The 18,762-nt window shown below is 36.6% G+C and overlaps 1 protein-coding gene and 2 pseudogenes across 3 annotated transcripts in view; 2 read left to right on the forward strand and 1 right to left on the reverse strand.

The window, feature by feature from the left end:
- The window catches only part of NT5C2 (5'-nucleotidase, cytosolic II), a 102,092-nt gene that overhangs the window by 38,949 nt on the left and 44,381 nt on the right, over positions 1–18,762 (reverse strand). For all 3 annotated transcript variants that reach the window (XM_047073390.1, XM_047073392.1, XM_047073391.1), the window contains exon 3: positions 10,139–10,212. In XM_047073390.1, the coding sequence (XP_046929346.1) occupies positions 10,139–10,212 (74 nt within the window). The remainder of the gene's footprint in view (positions 1–10,138; positions 10,213–18,762) is intronic.
- LOC124507277 (40S ribosomal protein S3-like) lies at positions 5,147–5,873 on the forward strand (annotated as a pseudogene).
- On the forward strand, positions 6,880–6,974 carry LOC124507315 (uncharacterized; annotated as a pseudogene).

The following is an 18,762-nucleotide window of genomic DNA, read 5'->3' on the forward strand; positions in this document are numbered from 1 at the left end:
GGAAATAAATGTACCAAACTACAAGCAAAATCATAAAATTTTTTAAAAGTAATAAAAGTTAGGCAATTATTTCTATTTAAACAAACAACCAACCAACCAACCCGGGGCACCTGGGTAGTTCAGTCAGTTAAGCATCCCACTTTGGCTCAGGTCATGCATGATCTTGTGGTCTGTGAGTTCAAGCCCAGAGTCAGGCTCTATGCTGACAGCTCAGAGCCTGGAGTCTGCTTCGATTCTGTATCTCCCTCTCTCTCTGCCCCTCCCCTTCTCGCTCTCTTGCTCTCTCTCAAAATAAATAAATAAACTTAGAAAAATTTTTAAATAGTAACAATTCCTTTAAAAATCACCTTTAAGGGGTGCCTGGGTGGCTCAGTTGGTTGAGCGTCCGACTTCGGCTCAAGTCATGATCTCACGGTCTGTGGGTTCGAGCCCCACGTCGGGCTCTGTGCTGAGGCTCAGAGCCTGTGCTCAGAGCCTGGAGCCTGCTTCGGATTCTGTGTCTCCCTCTCTCTCTGACCCTCCCCCCTTCATGCTCTGTCTCTCTCTGTCTCAAAAATAAACATTAAAAAAAAAAATAAAAATAAAAAAATAAAAATCAACAATTTAAATAAATAAATAAATAAATAAATAAATAAATAAATAAATAAATAAATAAAAATCACCTTTAAATTTAAATCTCCCTCATTCTCATGCATTCACTAAAACTGAAAGCTGGTAAGTTCTTAGCAGGAGAAAAAAGAAATCAGTAAAACTGATAAACCTCTTGCTAGACTGAAGAAAAAAAAAAAAAAAAGACACAAATTACCAGTATCAGGAATGAAAAATACAACAGTACTACAGATCTTACAGACATCAAAAGAATAATAATAATATAATGAATATTATGCCAATAAATTTAAAACTCAGTGAAATGGACACAAACTATCAAAACTGATTTAAGAAGAAACAGAAACTCTGACTAGCCCTATGTTTAAAAGTTGAATGCATAATTTAAAACATTCCCACAAAAATAACTCCTGGCCCAGACAGTTTTACTATTAATTCTATCAAATACTTAAGGAAAAAATAATGTCAATTCTACCCAAACTTTGAGAAATAGTAAAGGGGAACAATTCCCAAACTCATTTTATGAGGCCACCATTACGCCAAAACCAAAATTCAAGAGACATTACAAGACAACTATAAACCAATGCTCCTCATGGACAAAACACAAAAATCCTCAACAAAATAGCAGCAAATCAAATTTGCCAATACATAGAATAGTACTTAACCAAGTGGTATTTACTCCAGGAATGCAAAGTTGGTTTAACATTCAGAAATCATTCAGTGTAATTCATCCTTGGATCTTCTCAACAGAGGCAGAAAAACATTTGATGAAATTTAGCAATCACTCATGTTAAAACTCCCAGAAAACTAAGAATAAAAGGAAACTTTCCAACCAATAAAAAGCATTTACAAAAAACCTACAACTAATATTACACTTAATGGTGAAAAACTGAACATTCTCTCTCCCTAAGATCAAGAATACAGTAAAGAGGTCCATTCTCAACACCTCTATTCAACATAGTACTAAGGTTTTAGTGCAAGAAGGCAAAAAAAAATTTTTAGTAAGATATAAAGATTAGAAAGAAAAGTGATTTGCAGATAATCTGATTATATATGTAGATAACTCTAAGAAGTATATAAAAGAACTACTAGAACTAATAAGTGAATTTAGAAAGTCACAGGATTCAAAGACAATATACAAAAATGAGCTGCTATTTCTAAATGCCAGCAACAAAATAATAGAAAATGAAATTTCAAACACCATTTACAACTACATAAAAAATAGGAAATACTTAACAGATAAAAATGTATAAGACCTTTATACCAAAAAAGACAAAACATTGCTAAGAGATACTAAAAAAGATTAGGCAAATGGCACAATGTATCATGTTCCTGGACTCGAAGACTCAATGCAGTTAAGATGTCAATTCTCTACAAACTGGTCAAGAAATCATCTTGGGGTGCTGGGTGGCTCAGTTGATTCTGGCTCAGGTCATGATCTCATGATTTGTGAGTTTGGGCCTGACATCAGGCTCTGCACTGAGTGTAGAGCCTGCCTAAGATTCTCTCTTTACCTCTCTCTTCTCTCTGCCCTTCCCCTGCTGCACGGTTTCACTCTCTCAAAAATAAATGCATAAACTTAAAAAAAAAAAAGAACTTCTACAACTCAACAAAAAAACAACCTGGGGCACCTGGGTGACTCAGTTGGTTAAGTGTCCGACTACTGACTTTGGCTCAGGTCATGATCTCACGGTTCATGGGTTCAAGCCCCACAACAGGCTCTGCACTGACAGTGTGGAGCCTGCTTGGGATTCTCCTCCCCCACCCGCCCCTCCCTCGCTGGCGTGCACGCTCTCTCTCTCAAAATAAACTTAAAAAAAAAAAAGATTGCCTTTTTAAAAAATTTTAAAAATAAAAATAAAAGGACAAACAACCCAATTAAAAGATAGGCATCTGAATAGGCACTTCACAAAAGAAATTAAGTAGCCAATTACCACGTGAAGATTTTCAACATCACTATTTATCAGGAAATACAAAGTAAAATCACAGTGATAACACTACACGTTCACCTGAATGGCTAAAATTCAAAGGACGGACAATATCAAACATAAAAAAAGCTTGGAACAAGCAGAATTTTCATGTTTCCTGGGTGAGACTTTAAAATGGCATGACTACTTTGAAAAACCATTTGTTTGTTTCCTATAAGGTAAACATATAATCTGGCAATTGTACTCCTAGGCATTTACCCAGAGGAAATAAGAACATACACCCACAAAAAGACTTGTAGTATACTATTGTTCGTAGCAGTTTTATTCACAATAGCCCAAAATGAAACGACTCAAAGGTCCATCAACAGATAAATGAATAAACAAATTGTATACAGGTATCCCCTACTTTTTGAAAGTTCAAGTTATGCCACTTAACCTTGACAAACGACCTATATTTGTACCTGTTTTTGCTAACTGAAATAAATCTGAAGAGGATTTTTGCTTTTATGAAAAAAGCGAAAAGCAAAACTGGCATTCAGCATTTGTTTTGCAGCCAGCCTTTGCAGAGGCAGTTCATACCACAAGCACCAAGAGTGGCTCCGTGACACTCCTTCCCTGTGACTTAATATCTTAGCATCAAGCCACCATGACTTTCAATTGTGTCTGTAAGCTACTGTGCTTTAGCTCAATTTATTTTGTGTATTCATTAGCAACATGTGTTTTACAGTATCAGAAAAGCCTAAGAACAGTTATTTTGAGGATCTGGAAATGCCCCCAATTTTCTTCCATATAAATTAAGGGTAACTGTTTCTTCGCTTTACGACATTTCAGCTTACAAATAGTTTCAGAGAACACTCTACTTTCAGATAGCAGGGAAAACCTATGCACATGCAATGGACTACTACTTGGCTTCCTCCTCCAAAAAAAGTAAAGTTTAAAGAGAAACAGGATAATTTTATAATGTTGATGGGTTAAAATCACTAGTAATAAGACTTACTGGTATTATGGTCTGAAAAGAATACACCATTTCTGTAGTATTCTTCACAAATGTGCGTTAATACTTCATCATGTGAAAAAACATCAGACAAACCCAAATTGTAGAAGATTCTACAAAAGTATCTAACCAAAAGTGTCAAAGTAATGAAAGATGGGACTGTCACAGAAGACACTAAGGAAAAATGAGAACCAAATGCAATGTGGGATCTTAGACTGGGTTAAAGAATATTAGTGGGAAATTTTGCAAAAACTGAATAAAGGCTATATTTCAATTAGTAGTATTGTACTAATGTTAATTTCTTAGTTCTTATAATTGTACTGTGGTCAACTATATTAAATAAGAGGTCACCATCAGAAGAGAATAGAGGCTGGGGCATCTGGGTGGCTCAGTCAGTTGAACATCCAATTTCAGCCTACATCATGATCTCACAGTTCATGGGTTTGAGCCTGATGTTGGGCTTTGTGGTGGCAGTGAAGAGCCTGCCTGCTTTGGATTCTCTGTCTCCCTCTCTCTCTGCCCCTCCCTGCTCGCTTGCTGTCTCAAACAAAACAAAACAAAACAAAACAAAACAAAACAAAACAAAACAAAACATTAACAAAAAAAAAAAAAAAGAGAAGGGGTGCCTGGGTGTCTCGGTTGAGCATCTAACTTTGGCTCAGGTCATGATCTCACAGTTCATGGCTTCGAGACTCACATCAGGCTCTGTGCTAACCGCTCAGAGCCTGGAGCCAGCTTCATTCGGTTTCTGTATCCCCTTCTCTCTCTCTGGCCCTCTCCTGCTTGCGCTTGCGCTCTCTCTCTCTCTCTCTCTCTCTCGGTCTCTCTCTCAAAAATAAATAAACTTTAGGGGCGCCTGGGTGGCGCAGTCGGTTAAGCGTCCGACTTCAGCCAGGTCACGATCTCGCGGTCCGTGGGTTCGAGCCCCGCGTCGGGCTCTGGGCTGATGGCTCGGAGCCTGGAGCCTGTTTCCGATTCTGTGTCTCCCTCTCTCTCTGCCCCTCCCCCGTTCATGCTCTGTCTCTCTCTGTCCCAAAAATAAATAAAAAACGTTGAAAAAAAAAATTAAAAAAAAAATAAATAAACTTTAAAAAATCTTTTTTACAAGAAGAGAATAGAAGCCAACTATTATTTTTGCAGCTCTTTCATAAGTCTAAAATTATTTCAAAATAAAGTTTTAAAATGTTGAGGGTAAGAAAAAAGGAAGAATGAACTGCTTACTGACAGACAAAAAACATCATTAATGAATCACAAAAACATTATGTTGAGCAAAAGAGGCCAGACACAAGAGTATATACTGTATGACTCCATTTACATGAAATTCTGAAAAGGGCAAAATTAATCTACAATGATGAAAAGCCCTGAGGCAAATGGCAGGGTAGAAGGCAGAACTGACTTCAAAGAGGCAATGAGGGAACTTTTTGGAGTGATGGAAATATCCTTTATCCTAATTGTGGTGGTAGTTACACATGTATACATTTTGTCGAACTAAATATATATACCTAAAATGCATGTGTTTTACCATATGTAACTTACTATTATTTTAAAATTAAAAACATAAGTTCATATTTAAAAGTATTCCACTTGGTCTTTCCTTTCAGCAGTGCGCAGCAGCAAGATGGTGCAAATTTCCAAGAAGAGGAAGTCTATTGCTGATGGCATCTTCAAAGCTGAACTGAATGAGCTTCTCACTTGGGAGCTGGCTGAAGATGGCTACTCTGGGGTTGAGGTCCAAGTTACATCAACCAGGACAAAAAATCATTATCCTGGCCACCAAGACACAGAATGTTCTGGGTGAGAAGGGCTGGCGGATCCGAGAATCGGCTGCTGTGATTCAGAAAAGATTTGGTTTCCCTGAGGGCAATGTAGACCATTATGCTGAAAAAGTGGCCACAAGAGGTCTATGTGCTATTGCCCAGGCAGTCTCTGTATTACAAACTCCTAGGAGGCCTCCTTGTGTGGAGGGACTGCTATGGTGTGCTGCGATTCATCATGGTGAGTGGAACCAAAGGCTGTGAGGTCATGGTGTCTGGGAAGCTCCAAGGACAGTGGGCTAATCCATGAAGTTTATGGATGGCCTGATGAGTCACAGTGGGGACCCTGTTAACTACTACTTTGACACTGGTGTGTGCCCTGTGCTGCTTAGACAAGGTGTGCTGGGCATCAAAGTGAAGATCATGCTTCCCTGGGACCCAAGTGGTAAGACTGGCCCTAAGAAGCCCCTGCCAGATCATGTGAGCACTGTGGAACCCAAAGATGAGATCCATCCCACCACTCCCATCTCGGAACAGAAGGGTGGGAAGCCAGAGCTGCCTGCTGTGCTGCAGCCGGCACCCACAACATAACAGGGTCTCCTCTCCTGGGCAGCTGAACCTGGAGTTTGGATTTTGCCCTGTAAAGACCTGTAATAAAATCTTCGAAAAAGAAAAAAAAAGTATTCCACTTGAATAGTGCATATTTTTATACTGGGTAAACAAATACTATGATTTTTTTTTAGTTTTTAATTAATTAATTTTAAGTTTTTATTTTAATCACCCAGTGCTCATCATAACAAGTGCAGTCCCTAATCTCCATCCCCTATTTTACCCGTCCCTTCCTTTATCCTCCTCTCCTCTGGCAACCATCAGTTTGTTCTCTAAAGGTAAAAGTCTGTTTCTTGGTTTGTTTGTCTTTTTTCCTTTGCTCATTTGTTTCTTAAATTCCACATGAGTGAAATCCTATGGTATTTGTCTTTCTCTGACTTATTTCACTTAGCATTATATGCTCTAGCTCCATCCACGTCATTGCAAATGGCAATATTTCATTCCTTATGATGACTGAATAATATTCCATTGTGTGTGTGTGTGTGTGTGTGTGTGTGTGTGTGTGTGTATACACACACATATACACATACCACATCTCCTTTTTCCATTCATCAGTCGATGGACACTTTGGCTGCTTTTCATAATTTGGCTATTATAAATAATGCTGCTATAAACATAGAGGTGCATGTATCCTTTGAATTAGTGTTTTTGTATTCTTTGGGTAAATATCTAGTAGTGTAATTCCTGGATTTTAAGTTTGAGGAACCTTCATACTATTTTCCACATTGGCCGCACAGGTTTGCATTACACCAATGCACAGGGGGGATCCTTTTTCTCCACATCCTCGCCAACACCTGTTGTTTCTGTGTTTTTTGTTTTAGCCATTTTGACAGGTGTGAGGTAATATGTCACTGTAGTTTTGATTTCCATATCCTTGGTGATGAGTATATTAAGCATCTTTTCATGGGTCTGTTGGTTATCTGTATGCCTTTGGAGAAATGGTTGTTCATGTCTTCTGCCCATTTTAAATTAGATTATTTGTGTTTTTATCGCTTCTCGGCCTTTTGGCTAAGATCAAGTGTAGATTGTGTTTTAGATGTTGAGTTTTATAAGTTCTTTATATATTTTGGATACTAACCCTTTATCAGATGTCATTTGGAAATATCTTCTCCCATCCAGTAGGTGCCTTTTAGTTTTGTTGACTGTTTTCTTCGCTGTGCAGCAGCTTTTTATTTTGACGTAATCCTCATAGTGTATTTTTCCTTTTGTTTCCCTTGCCTCAGGGGACCTATCTAGAAAAATGTTGCTAAGGCCAATGTCAGAGAAATTACTGCCTGTGCTCTCTTCTAGGATTTTTATGGTTTCAGATCTCAAATTTAGGTCTTTTTTTTTTAAGTTTTTTAATTTATTTAAATTTTTATTTTAATAAAGTACAGTGATTCTTAAACTGACATATTAAAACTCATGTACCCAAATTGTTCATTCAATATATATTTTTACTGGGCACCTACTACATGCCAAGTTTGGCAACACATCGGATATAAACGTGAAAAGAAAGCCCTTGCCCTTGAAGAACTCACAGGCCAACGGGGAGAGAGGCAAGCAAACAAGAGCTGCAAATGATATATAAGTTGCTCTTAGGAAATGATGTACTAAGGTGTCAGGACTACAGAGAAGACAATGTCTCAGATGAGGTTTCAGAAAGAATACAGATCCTTTCCAAGAACTTATCCTGTGAGGCTATTACACTTATTCCAATGATGTTTATCCCAAAATACTCAAAGCTTTCAAAAAACACTTCTTTTAATCTTGTCTCCATACTTCATGGCACATTGTTCTGGTGAAAAGTCCTTAGCACTTCAAGGGTGTGAGGTTTTTTAAATAACAAGTTATTCTCAGATAAATTTAATGTATACCATTCTGGAAAACAGGTGACAGTATAAAGCCAATAAACTTGTTTCCCTATGTGCTTTATGAAGGCAGCACCATAAGACTAATAATGTTTTTCATCCAACATTGAACTATTGAAATGAGGTACAGTCTCTCAAGGGGGACTACTTAAAGTAGTCCTTTTGAGGGCTTAATTCCTGGTTTGTTTGTTTAAGGTGAGGAGCTTAGCACTTTGAAATTATACCTCACTATAAACTGTCATTATTCAAAATGATTAATTTAAACTTATCATATACATATACAGGTGTGTGTGTATACGCACTCACATATAAATGTATGCTTAGGTTTGAATCTCAGTTCAGGTATATCACAGCTAAACTTCCTTGGACAAAGTCCTTAATGTCTTATCATCTATAAAATGAAGACAATAGCAGTATCTGCCTCGTAGGGTTTTTGTAATATTAAGTAAATTATGTGAATGAGATAATCCATGTATTAAATGAGATAATCTATATAGAACATTTAGAATAGGGCTCGGCACATACTAAGCACTTAATAATTGTTAATAATTCCTATTATCTTTATATATAAATATATTAGTGCCTACAGTAAGAGTAAGCATTAAAATATGAAGTCGGATTACAAAAAAAAACAAAAAAGCAAATAAAAAGAAGAAATTATAAGGTATCTTTAAAGTTTAGAGACTAAGATTCAGTAACTTCTTCATTAAACAAGAAAATTTGTTTTCTCAATATTCTGTGGGAATAACTATATTATCTCAAAGCTCAGTAACAAAACGTGTCTGGAACCTACAGGTTTTCAATAAATCAAATTGAAATCAAAACTATTTCAATACATTGAGACTGTCTTAATAACCAAGGGGGAAAAAAATCTGTCACTTTTGATCCCGTTAACTTCTATCTCTGTTTTAGGTAATATCTCGCCATTCCTTTCCCTTGAAAGGTAAAATTCTAGAAAGGGGAGAGATTGTAGGATTTTCTCCCAATTTGGACAGAAAGATCTACCCTGAGAAAGTACAGTATTTCCACCTGCTTTCTGACAAGTGCTCCTAAAAATGTCTGTGTCTAATTAAAAAACATAAAAGAATAAAAATGCTGTAAAAACAACTGTAAGGCAATAGAAAATCAAATTAATAACAAAGAGTATAAAGGAAAGAAAGGAAAATTCAAACCAAGGCAGTGTATATTTTTTTTTTTAATTTTTTTTTTCAACGTTTATTTATTTTTGGGACAGAGAGAGAGACAGAGCATGAACGGGGGAGGGTCAGAGAGAGAGGGAGACACAGAAACGGAAACAGGCTCCAGTCTCTGAGCCATCAGCCCAGAGCCTGACGCGGGGCTCGAACTCAGGGACCGCGAGATCGTGACCTGGCTGAAGTCAGACGCTTAATGGACTGCGCCACCCAGGCGCCCCGGCAGTGTATATTTTTAATATATAAGTTGTCTGGTAGATGTCATGGCCACATCTATGTGTCAATTACCTATAAACTGCATGTGTTCATTTTTGCATTATTATATTATTATAACATGTATTTATTATTATTCATTTACTAGCCTAAACTGAACATCAAATTGAGATATGAGATGGAACTCAGTTTTCTAATACTGTTATATGAAAGGTTTCTGAAGATAAGTGAATTTATAGATTTTAAGATTTTTGTGTAAAGACAGTATTTTTTAGAGAAAATTTCTGAAAGATTCTTTTCCAGGTGTCATGGCAGTACACACATGCATGCACATACATATATGAATATGCACTCAACTCAGTCCTCCACCCCTACTACTTCTTAAATTAAATGACATTTTCACCAGATGCAAATATTTCAATAAAAACATCCTAAGTTCTGAAAATATCTTGCAACTAATGACTAATACATTGATTATTTTAAATATATATCAGAGACAGGAAGGGAGAAACAGCACAGTGCTGTGTTTAAAGTCTATCTGATAATGAACAAAGCGAACAGCTCTAATTTTTAAAAAAGTCTTTACATAGCATATTTGCAATCCATTTGTCTTAAGAATAACATTAAAAATTTTAGCTGATAAAAGTTTTCCTTAGGTAGAGCAAAAGATACAAAATTCCATCCGTGAAGAATAGTTCAATAAAGTAAAAGCCAAAAGTGCCCTAATATACACATTAATGTATAATGTCACTGCATTATTTCTTACCAGGGTGTCTAAAGTAATTTAGCTCTACTTATCTTTACCATCTAAATCTCAGGATAACTGGTAATTTCAATAGTCATAAATATCAATGGAAGGAGCTTTGATAACAAGAGCTTCTTGTAGCTAAATATATGATTAAATCAAGGAGTGTTTATTAATTGCCTGCTGTAGACCCACTGTGTTATGTCTAAACCAGAAGTTCTTAAGCAATCAAAAAGTGCTACTCACCAGCAAGTGTGTAATCCATATCAAAACCAAAACACTTTATTTTTTCCATGGCTAAACTTCGGTTCACAAACACCCTAAAACAAGGAGCAAAAAATAATATCTCAATTAATACTGAGACAAACCAAAAAAAATTCCTAATTTAATGAAATTATTTGGCTATCTTTCTAGATTTTTTCTTCACTTAAACACCAATACTTAGATTCATAAAAAAAATTATTCAAGTCTTTCTTATACCATAAGTGAAATCAGGTAGTATATGGAAAAACATGTATTTTCTTATTGTGTCTTGGTGTTAACAATGCCACGTGAAGATTTCAGAGATTTCTCCTTTTCTAAGTCTGACCCACCAAGATAAGTTTATGCCTGAGATTTTATAATACATTCACTCATTCATTTGTAATTTATTTAATAAGCAGAGGCTCATTTAAAGCCTACCATGTGCCAGATACTAAAGATATAAATATATATAGATTCATTCCAATATTGAATGCCTACTTTATCCCCAACAAGGTACATGATACACAGTGAACAAAAGAGTACCTGCCCTCATGGAACCTCTATTTTAATTTGCAATCTCTATCCTTGAGGAAATTCAGCCTAGCAGGAGAAAGACTTATACACAAATAATTTTAGCAATTCAATAATTGCTATACAATAAGACAGAGGAGACAGCACCAGTTCTTTGGGGACCAGAAGAGATGCCTGAGCTGAATCTTAAGCAATCAGTAGAAGTTTTCCATTTGGACAAAGCAAGAAAGGCAATCCAGGCAGATTAATCAGGCCAGGACAAGGTTTATAGTGAACTATAAAAACATTTACAGTGGCTGGAGTTGAGGGAGTTTGCTTTGGTTTTGCTTTTCCGTTTGTTTTTGCAAAAGGAGGTTTTCCAGAAGGTCAGGGGTAGGAGGGAAAGGGCAATAAAAGCTATGAAACTAGAGGTACCTGGGTGGCTCAGCAGGTTAAGCATCAGATTCTTGATTTAGGCTCAGGTCAAGATCTCGTGGTTGATGAGATTGAGCCACGCATTGGGCTCTAGGCTGACCTTGTGGAACCAGCTTGGGATTCTCCCTCTCCCTTTGCCCTTCCCCCGCTCTTGCTCTCTACCTCAAAATAACTAAATAAATATTAAAAAAAAAAAAAAAGCTAAAAGGTTAGGAGTCAAAATCACGAAGATTCTGTATGCCACGTTAAAGTATGGACTTTATTGGGCAGACAAGGACAAATTACAGATTTTGAAGAAATGAAATAATCAGTTTCAAATTTCAGAAATCATTTTTGAAGACACAGGGAAAAAACTATAAAAGCATGGTAAATCATCAATCACCATGATGATATTCTGGGGTAAGTTCTAATCATTTCTGAAAATAAAAAAAATCCTTTCCATCTGATCCCCAGCTTGATAGCCTCTTATTATCAAACCTTTTCTTTGCCTTCATTTTATAAGTGACTGTGAGAAATAAGAATGCTACAAATCACCTAGAAAAATTGATAAAAATAAAGATGCCTGGTCTGGGCTCCCCTATTAATGATGTATAGGTCAATAATCTCCCAAGAGGAGAGACTGTACCAGGGGATACAAAAGACTCCACTGGGCACAAAAAGAAGATACTAGATCTTCTACTGATACTTCATCACCTAAAAATGTTGAATTTACGTATGTTTTCTACTATATATAAGTAAGGACAAGAGTACAGGAAGGGATGAATGTTCTACATTTTAACTGATGGGATACTGAAGAGTTTGGGAACCAATGATTTAGGCAGTGATATTTTAAATTAAAAAAAATTTTTTTAAGTTTATTTATTTTGAGAGAGACAGAGGCAGTGTGAGTGGGAGAGGGACAGAAAGAGAGGGAGAGAGAGAGAATCCCAAGCAGACTCCATACTGCCAGCACAGAGCCCGATGCAGGGCTCAAACCCACGAAACTGTGAGATCATGACCTGAGCCGAAACCAAGAGTCATATACACTTAACAAACTGAGCCACCCATGTACCCCATAATTTTTTTTTTTACTCTTCAGCAACTCATATATTACTATTTTAAATTTTAACAGAGAACTTTTCCTCTCATCTCAGAACGTATATATGAATTCTAAATGCAGCTCTATAAAACCCTTAGTTCCTGAGAACTAAATCCTGAGAATTAATGCCAGTATTGGTATTTAGCTCCTTATCTCTGTAACACTGTAGATTAACACTCTATTTCTCTAATGGGATTATGTACATCAATTATGCTTTAACTACTTTATCTACTAAGTACAGATGAGTTGTATATGAAAGTCATTGTTTAGAATCTAGGTAATACTGAGTGCTGTATATTAGTTTTGCCACTGACCAATGGTGAACCATGTTTTATATAAAAAGTACCTATCAGGCCTATTAATAATTCATCTCTTACCCTAAATTATTGTAAAAATGTTCTTTGCACATGATGTATATCTAAAACTAGTCCTTTGCATTTTTGGCTTCCTCTGCAGATACGTATTTTTCTTTTCCCTTTTCTTGGGGCTTCTTTTCCCTTGATTAGACCTGTTTGGTGCTCTGGCTTCCTATTTTAAGTTGCCTTAATATAGGTCCTTTCTTATGGATAGGAGGGGGATAGAAGACTAGTGGGTAGCTGAAAGATACAAGGAACTACAAGATAAATGACACCCATCCAAATTTTTAAACACCCCCATAACCACAAATATATCACCAAGACCCTTCCACCACTTCATCAAATGTCACCCTGCTTTTACTAATAAAAGCATCTACTTTATCATCACCTTTTCCCAGTTACATAAATCCTTCTGAAGGCAGCACAAGAGGGAGAAGACACAAAGTAATGATTCTAACTCTGGAAACCAAATGTTGCCACTGAAGCTTAAGCTTTTCAAACACACTCTCCCTTCAGGCCAGAGGCCAACTGCATCAAATCCTTGATCAGAGCCCAAACAGCTGACATGCCTAAAATATTCTATGGGAATTCAGGCAGGAACGGACTGGGAAGATTATTCTTCCTGGTGATACAACCCAGGAGGGATATACGTTGGGCCACATAATAAAAGAAACAGCTTTGTTTCTGATAGAAGAATGATGTGAGCCGGTTTCAGACAGAGCTAAAATCACAGGGAAAAAACCCAGACTTTGTTAATATCGTTCAATCAGTGCTACACGTAGAAAGAAACTACCAACAGACCCAGCAAAATAGCTTACCACAGTTTCTTTCTTGGTCAGAAGAAAAATTAAGCCTGTACTCCTCATCACATTTTTTTAAGGATACGAAGATCATAATGCCCCTTAAGGATTATCCATACAAACTCTTGGAATCACATATATTGGGAATATGAAAATCTATTGTTTTGCCAAAATAATCACAGCTAAATATCCATCAAACTGCACTCTTTCCTCTTTGATTAACTTGTCACTTTATTCAATCAGCACATTTGTTGAAAGCCTGGTACAAGGCTGGTACCACTATGTGACATATTCCCAAAGCTGTTCTTCAGGGAGTAGCCTAAGTGAGAAAAGACTTTTTAGATGCCTAATCTTAGGAAATAAGATGTCCTATGAAGATCTTCCACCAAATACCCCTTTTATCTTTCCTTTTTCATTCAAAATAAGTAACCTCATTCACAGAAACAATTCCTGAATTTAAGAAAGAAACCATCACTTCTGTCTCCCCTTCTCATTTCTATTATGAAACAAAAGAAAAACTTCACATAGATTTTCATCTCTTCTTCCCCTAACTTATGCTATAAAAACATGGGAGGAAAAGGCAATAGGGAATTAAATCTAATTCATGTGCAAACATCTAAAGTGTAATAAGTAAAGTTATAATGACAAAAGGGAACAGGTGGATCAAAGAAAACTGTAACAATATATATGCTAAGATTTACAAAGATCATAAACAACCAAATGCTCAAAGTATGCACTGACTTCAGAAGAGAGGCAGCCTGCAGCCAGAAATATCATGTCTCCAGGATACAGTCTTCAAGAGAAACAATCTCTTGGCCTGAAACTAATCACTATTCTTTATTATTATAACAAAACAAAGTATTAGGTGTTGTATCAGTTAAAAGACTGGGTCACTGTCCCACCATATATTTATAACAAAAAGATAATACCTGCTTAGAGAACTCAAAAATTTCTATTGGTCCCAGGACCTTGACTCTATCTTTGCCAATGCCAATTTACTTGTGTCACTTTTCTAAATTATTAACCAGTGGAACACACTCCACTGTAGAGCTCCACTTCAAGAATGTGAATACAGTTGTGAAATTAATTTTCCAAAGCTTGCTTTAAATAAAACACAAACTCTCCATTCTAGAAAGCGTGACTGACCTAAGCATCCAACCTTACAATGCAATTATCAGGCAGAAATTCCTACACAGTAAGGCATTTGCAAGATACAGATTCGAGCATTAACAAGAGAAATGATCTTTAGGAAAGAACACATAGGAGCACTATAAAACCAGGCACAGATTTCAGCAGAAACACAAATAACAGCTTTTATCATCATATTCCACTACAATAAGGCATAAAACTTAAAGAAATTCTATCCAAGTAAATATAGATATTAACCATAAGAAATAAGACTAATTGCTTTAAGAACAGAGATCTAATATCCTCATGGTTAAGGAACGTGAACATGCAATTTACTAAATTTGGAATTTTGTAAACAGCAAACTCTTAGTGGTTTTGAGATTTAACTCATAATTCAAAGCAGCATTACCTCATCTGTCACTGGTTGCCGTTCTGCAATGTGTGAAACTATGAGTCAATTAGTTCTTGAAGTCACATAACAAAATTCTTCTTCAAGTCCCTAGTACAATTTATTTTTGTGTAACTTGAACCTAACTTCAAAAAGACTGTTTTGGTCTGAATCAAGTCCCTCTAACAACACGTATCTTCTGAGACAGTGTTGGAGAAAACTCTTCTGTGTCTAATTTAACTTGTCATTGGATATCACTGTTGCCCCACACAAATCCATTTGGAATAGAGTTTCTTTGGCGATGGTGAACTTTATCCCTAGCTCCTCCCCCCCCCACCCCCCCCCCCACCTACGAGTCACAATTTCCTGGCCAAGGGCCCAACAACAGTTACTGCAACAACAAATGAGACTAAAGATACAAGTACAAAATCTTGGGTATATTTTGGTTATGGGTTTGTGTAATAATATACTCAAAGTCTGTTGCAATCAAAGAAAAGAAGTTACAAGTGCTTTTTTGAGAGTGCAAATTTAGATTATGAACCAAACAATGTCTCTCTGTGAGTGACTACGTGTGTATGTTTACTTAATAAAAATATGCTACAGTGTGGATTTCTGCTGAAAATCTAATTTAGTGTCTTTCTTCCCAAATTAATTTCTATTTCTGCTTTTGGCATTCTCATTTTACCACTCAAGCCTAAAATCTAGTTAGTATCTTTTTACTCTTTCCTCTCCCTCAAATCCATATTATCTCATGTGCCTTAATTTAAATTTTCAAATGTCTATGGAATCCAGATCATCCATTTCATACTGCTAACAATTTGTCCAGGTCCTTATTAACTCATTAACTCTTAGCAATCACCTACGAATTGCTCTGCCTGCACAGTAATGGCCAGATTGACTGCTTTCAAGTAGTGTTACCCAAAGAGTGGTATGTAATCTACAGACGAATGCTGGCCTGTGAATAGTCGTTACTAACCCATGACATGACACATACAGAAATTGCAAGTATTTAGAAACTTTTATAGCAAATGTGAAAATTTTACATTTGTTGAATGTAATAATAAAAAATGTAGGGGTGGGTGCCTGGGTGGCTCAGTCGGTTAGAAATCTCACGCTCTCTCTCAAAAAACATACATTAAAAAAAAAAAGTAAACTTACACATCTCCTCATTTTCCTAGTAATTCATTTTTATTATATTTTATAAACGTATACTTTGACAAGATTAGAATTAAAACAAAAAAAAAAATGGTCCCTCATCACTGATAATTTAAGAAGCACTGTCCTAAAGCTCAAACTCTTAAAGCCCATGTTGCTTTCCTACTTAATAACCTTTAGACATTCCTCCCTACCTACCCAAACTAACACGTTTCTGTATATTCCAGGAGTTCAAAGCTTTTTACCATCTTTCCAAAATCACTTTTATCTCACGTTGATCCACATCATGCAGCTTTTGCTCTAATAATCAAAATGAACTAGTTGCTATTTCCTAAAGGTGCCCTGAGGCTTTGTTTATGCTGTTCCCTATACCTGAAATGTCCTCCTCAGTTATCTCTAATTTTTCAAGATGCAACAATCTCAAGTGATTTCTTCAAGAAACTATTCCGGCTATGCCACAGAACTATCTGACAGTGATGTTTCTGGGTCTCAGATTACTTTTGTACTTAGTGAAAGAGATTATAAAGTTGTAATCCATGTAAGAGGTTTGAATATTCAAATATTATTTTGGCATGTAGTATATTTTGTCACATATATAAAATATATGGGTAGTTCTCTTATTCACTAGATTATAACCTTTGTGGCCAGGATTTACTAACTTCCCAAAACCTAGCACAGGGCCCTGTAAAGAATAGAGACAATATTTAACTGAGAACTGGGTTTCTTTTGGGGGTAATAAAAATTAGTGGTATTGGTCGCACAACTCTGACTATCCTAAAACCACTGAATTGTACACTTTAAAAGGGTGAATTGAATGGTATGTGAACTATATTTCTATAAAGCTGTTATTTAAAAAACATAATGCCAAGACCTGTCTTTGTCTCTATCCTTCAATAAAAAGTATGCCTGGTGATATAATATATATATATAGGTAAGAACTTTCTAATTTATGAAATGGAGTCCTAAAAATTGATATTCAAATACCACTCCTATACAGACACAACAGAAAAATTGGGGACTAGATTTTATAAAAGCAAAAATCATTTAAGTAATATTAGTTTTTGTTTTCATAAACTTCAGCCATTAATCTACTAATTTATCTGAATATTTTCTCTAAGGAACACCCTAAGGAGGGATACATTTTATTTATCACTTTATGCCAGAAGAACAGCACCCTGTGATTTAAAAGTATGAACAACAAGGACGCCTGGGTGGCTCAGTAGGTTAAGCAACCGACTTCAGCTCAGGTCATGATCTTGCAGTTCATGAGTTTGAGCCCCGCATCGGTCTGTGTGCTGACAGCTCAGAGCCTGGAGCCTGCTTCAGATCTGTCTCCCCCTCTCTCTCTGCCCTCCCCAGCTGACACTCGGTCTCTCAAGAATAAATAAACATTTAAAAAAATTAAAAAAAAAAAAAGTATTAACAACAAGGGGCGCCTGGGTGGCTCAGTCGGTTAAGCGTCCGACTCTGGCTCAGGTCATGATCTCACAATTCAAGAGTGCAAGCCCCACATAGGGCTCTGTGCTGACAGCTCATAACCTGGAGCCTGCTCTGGATTCTGTGTCTCCCTATCCCTCTGCCCTTCCCTTGCTAGTACTCTGTCTCTCTCTCTCTCTCTCAAAAATAAATAGAACATTTTAAAAAGTTTTTTTAAATATTCACTTTTCTGGGGCGCCTGGGTGGCGCAGTCGGTTAAGCGTCCGACTTCAGCCAGGTCACGATCTCGCGGTCCGGGAGTTCGAGCCCCGCGTCAGGCTCTGGGCTGACGGCTCAGAGCCTGGAGCCTGTTTCCGATTCTGTGTCTCCCTCTCTCTCTGCCCCTCCCCCGTTCATGCTCTGTCTCTCTCTGTCCCAAAAATAAATAAACGTTGAAAAAAAAAAAAATTTAAATATTCACTTTTCTTATTCAAATACTCAATAAAAAAATGTTCCAGGGAAAAGAAGTGACTATGGTGGCATGCACAGAGCAAAATTAAAGATGATTAAAATTTAAGAGGCCATCAGTTGTAAAACTCACCCATATTATATGCCACTAAAAGCAGGGTGTGGGGGTGGGTGGAAGGGATGCCCAAGAAAAGTTAGAGCCTCATAAAGCTACAATACCACAGAGCTATACCCATAATATGAAGAAAAAGAAGAAATAAATCTACAGCACTGAAGAAACACACAAGAAAATTTGTACATCTCAGCCCTGACACAGTCTAAGGCAGGGGGGAAAAACCTCCCTTTGAGAATTTGAACAGTCATGTAGTAAGGTTGTGGTCCACATTTACATTGCTAGGATGGTTAATATTGCCCTTAGGTGACTGAAAGAAATGAAATGATCTGGAAGAACTCAACTTAATTCTAGGTGGTATATTGCTAGATGCAGCCCGATTTCAGAGATGTTTAGATGTGAAAAAAATGTGTATAAAATACTAAGAGTACTTACTGGTCATACTATCCACTAAAGCTTTCAAAGCACACTTTAAGGAGATTCTCTTTAAGGAAGAGACATTAAAATTCCTTTCACCTTCTTTCCGAAATGAAGGAACTGCAGTAATGAGAGCAGATGGTGGGGAATAAAAGAGAAGACTAGCAAATGAAGAATATACAAATTAAGAGAGACACCAGAGACAATATCAGTACTTCTGAATATAAATTTACTGTTCTAGAACCTCAGTCTAAATAAATACAAATTTTTCCAATCCCTTTTTTCATATTTTCCTCTAAATTCTTTTTCATTTTTTTCTCCACAAATTTTTAAAGCAAAGACCAATGTATGGAGAATAATTTAT

The sequence above is a fragment of the Lynx rufus genome, unplaced genomic scaffold (assembly GCF_022079265.1).
Source record: "Lynx rufus isolate CCGP_SWC_20201006 ecotype Redwood Valley unplaced genomic scaffold, mLynRuf1.p SCAF_11, whole genome shotgun sequence".
In the NCBI taxonomy this organism is placed as follows: Eukaryota; Metazoa; Chordata; class Mammalia; order Carnivora; family Felidae; genus Lynx; species Lynx rufus.